Source organism: Monoraphidium neglectum (genome assembly GCF_000611645.1).
Source record: "Monoraphidium neglectum strain SAG 48.87 unplaced genomic scaffold scaffold01701, whole genome shotgun sequence".
Lineage (NCBI taxonomy): Eukaryota > Viridiplantae > Chlorophyta > Chlorophyceae > Sphaeropleales > Selenastraceae > Monoraphidium > Monoraphidium neglectum.
This window is the reverse complement of record NW_014011927.1, coordinates 9,676-12,716: the sequence shown is the minus strand read 5'-3', so window position 1 is coordinate 12,716 and position 3,041 is coordinate 9,676. Positions and strand designations below refer to the sequence as shown.

General features: G+C 66.7%; 1 protein-coding gene across 1 annotated transcript; it reads left to right on the top strand.

The window, feature by feature from the left end:
- Window positions 1–81: 81 nt before the first annotated feature.
- Window positions 82–425, top strand: MNEG_8758 (hypothetical protein; the record flags this gene model as incomplete). Its single annotated transcript, XM_014042774.1, has 2 exons — window positions 82–99; window positions 243–425. The coding sequence occupies 2 exons, from the start codon at window positions 82–84 to the stop codon at window positions 423–425; spliced, it is 201 nt and encodes a 66-aa protein (XP_013898228.1).
- Between the last annotated feature and the right edge of the window lie 2,616 nt (window positions 426–3,041).

Genomic DNA, 3,041 nt, shown 5'->3' with positions numbered 1-3,041 from the left:
GTTCTGGGGGAGGTCGGTGCGCGAGGCTGGGCTGCGGAGCTTGCTGGCTCTCTGCGCCGTATTCCAAAAAGGGAGTGGTGCATGGCGTCTGACGGCGCTGTTCACCTCCAATGCGGCAGTCACCGCATCCCTGGTCGGAGCCGAGGCACGCCAAACCACCAAACTCAACACCCATCGCACCCGCCTCCCCTCCTCCTCTCCCTCGCCCCGCCTCAAAACCCGCCCTGTTTACATGTTTTCAGGTCGACCCGTTCTTCGTGCCGACCACTGAGGAGGAGCTGGAGGAGTACGGCACAGAGGCCGGCGGCCCCACCAACCTGGCGCGCCGCCTCATGGACGCCGTGCGGCGGCGCAAGGGGCTGCCTGTTGAGGAGAAGGTGGTCAAGGTGGCCACGAAGCAGCGCACCCTCAAACGCAACGTGTAAACGCGGCGTCTGTCCAGCTGCTTTCGTTATGGACAATTTTACATTCGGCTTGGGCTCGGCGTCAGCAGCGGACACTGCCTCGCGATCCGGGCCGCATCGGTGGCTGAGCGCTGATGGGTGCCAGCGTTGAAGGATCAACGGTGTGGGTGCGCCAGGCGTGGACTGGCGATGAAAGAATGCTGCGGCGGGCCTGAAAACGACATACACATGCTCAGTCCTGATCGACGCCTTCCAAAGTCCGCCGAGTAGCGACGAGCACCGAGCGGTGAGCTCACTGCCGACTGCTCAAGGTTCTGGTGGCGTCGGGAGCGTGGCTTGGTAGTGACGCCTCTGCGCCTGTTGCATGCATTCGAGTGTTGCTGTGCTCAGGTGTTGGATCGCGGGTGTGAGTGAGGCACGGGGCCGCCCATGATGACGTCATGCGGGTTGGGAGTGCGGGACACTCGAATCTGCTGGGCAAGGGGGACGGGGCTAGGGGACGGCTGGTGGCATACGGTGTGGACACCCGCAGTGGGTTGTGGGGCGAGGGCGATTGATGATGGGCCTGCAGAGTGTGGAAACGGCAGGTACGGGGTTGTGAGAGATCCGGGCCTCTTGAAAAGTGTTTGACAGCAGCGGAGCCGGACACGCGCCCGTGATGGCGGGACGGGGGGGGGCCTGGAATGCTGCACAAACAATCAGCGTCGCTGCATTGAGCGGTACATTCCAGTGTCAAGGTTGGTAGCAGCGGTCAGCTTCTCCCTGGCAACTTCCTGGCAACTTGCCAGGGGACAGCAAGCCTCCGGCATGGCCTAGCGCATCCGAATCGCATGTTTCAGTGGCTGTGATGCACGTGAAACCGAGTACACTTGTACAAGTCATTCAGTGACGCAGCGTGGCACTGGGCAACACCCGCTGGGCACGACTGAGTTGTCGGACAAGAACACATGTTTATAGCAGTTGAAAGTGTCCGAGCATTGCATACCGTTGAACCAAGCGCGTCTGCACATCATCATAGACTGCAGCGGCGGTGTCACCGTCGCTGACGCCAGGCACGGCGCAGCGCAGCGGCTCGGGCTGCGCGCCCACGCCCCACCGCAGCTGCTGAGTACCCCCGCAAGCATTGGCTTGAGATCACAAGCGCTCGCCCCAAGGAGTGTGCGCTTGTGACCGCCGTCGGGCGTGGGGCGTACCAGCGACCCGCGCCGCCTCCGCGGCCCGCGCTGCTCCTGCGAAGCTGCGTGACAGCTCAGCGCGCATTGAGCACCGCCGTACCGCGGGATGCCGCCGGCAGACGCTGATGCCTACCCGCCTGCCAGTGCGCCTGCGCCGCGCCCATGGCGGCCGGGGTGGCGGGCGCCCCTGTACTGGGCAGCATGGCTAGCCTACGTCCTGGCGTGCTGCGCCTGGCTGGCGCGGGGCCCGCTGAACGCCCCGCTGGACCTACACAGCGGCCCCTTGACCCAGCGCCTGCTGCTGGCACCTGCAAGGCAGGTGCTGGCACCTGCAAGGCAGGTGGCCAGGCGACGGGGCGGGGCGGGGAGTCGCTAGGCAGCTGCCGCTAGATGCTGCTGCGCTAGAAGTGTGTTTGTGCTCGGCTTTGCTGCGCTGGTTGGCGGCGGGCTCCACACAGCGAGGCAGCCGCACGTGCGCCTACTCATCCTTCCCACGCACGATGGAACCCGCAGGCTCTTCGTCCCCTGGGGCGGCAGCGGCCGGGGCGCCGCCCTGCCCGTCGAGACCGTCCTAGCCTTGAGCCTGCCGCAGTCGCGCGCCGCCTGCTTTCAGCTGGGGCGCATCTCCGGCGAGCTGCTGCAGCTGGCGAAGCTGCGGGGCGAGGATGTAGCAGCCGGGACCCCGGGATTCGAGGAAGAGGCCGAGCTAATTGCAGAGGTACGTGGTCTGGAGAAATGAAGGCTCGGGCTGTCTGACACTGGGGTCACCGCCCAACCACCTATGACGTTTTCTGCAGCCACGCGACCTTCCCACCCCTTCCAGAACGCCCTCAACAACAACAATGTATTTCACACAACAACAACCGCTCCCACACTCTCAGGCGGCCGGTATCTTGTGGCCAGACAACAGCACCCGCAGCGCCGCCAGCCCGGCAGGCTGGATCTCCCGGTCCCAGTCCGGCGCCCCCGGACTGCCGCGCCCCCTGCAGCCAAATGACATCATCTCGCTGGGCGCCCTGCTCGCCTCCGCCGAGCACGGCGACTGCGCGGGCGGGCGCGTGGGCTGCAAGGCGCGCCCGTCGGCGGTGCGGCGGCTGCTGGGGCTCCTGTCAATCGGCAACATGTTGCTGGCCGTCGGCGCCGTCGGCGTTTCTATCACATTCTTGCCAGTCGTCGCCATCTTATTGGAGCCGATCGGGGAGATGCTTAAAAAGGCGATGGCGGTGCTGGCGGCCTACGCAGCCGCGGCTGCTCGGCTTCTGATGAGGTATGGCCGGGCGCTAGGCTGGGCGCTCGCACCTTTTGCGCCGGCCGCGGCGTTCTGGTTGGCCTTCGGCCTCGTCGCCGCCGCCGACGCGCACCCGCCCGGCGCCGCCGCGCTCGTTGCGGCGACGGGGCACGGCGTGGCGCTCGCGGCGCTCGCGGCGGCGATGGGCGGGCCCGCGCGCGGGCGGGGCGGCGG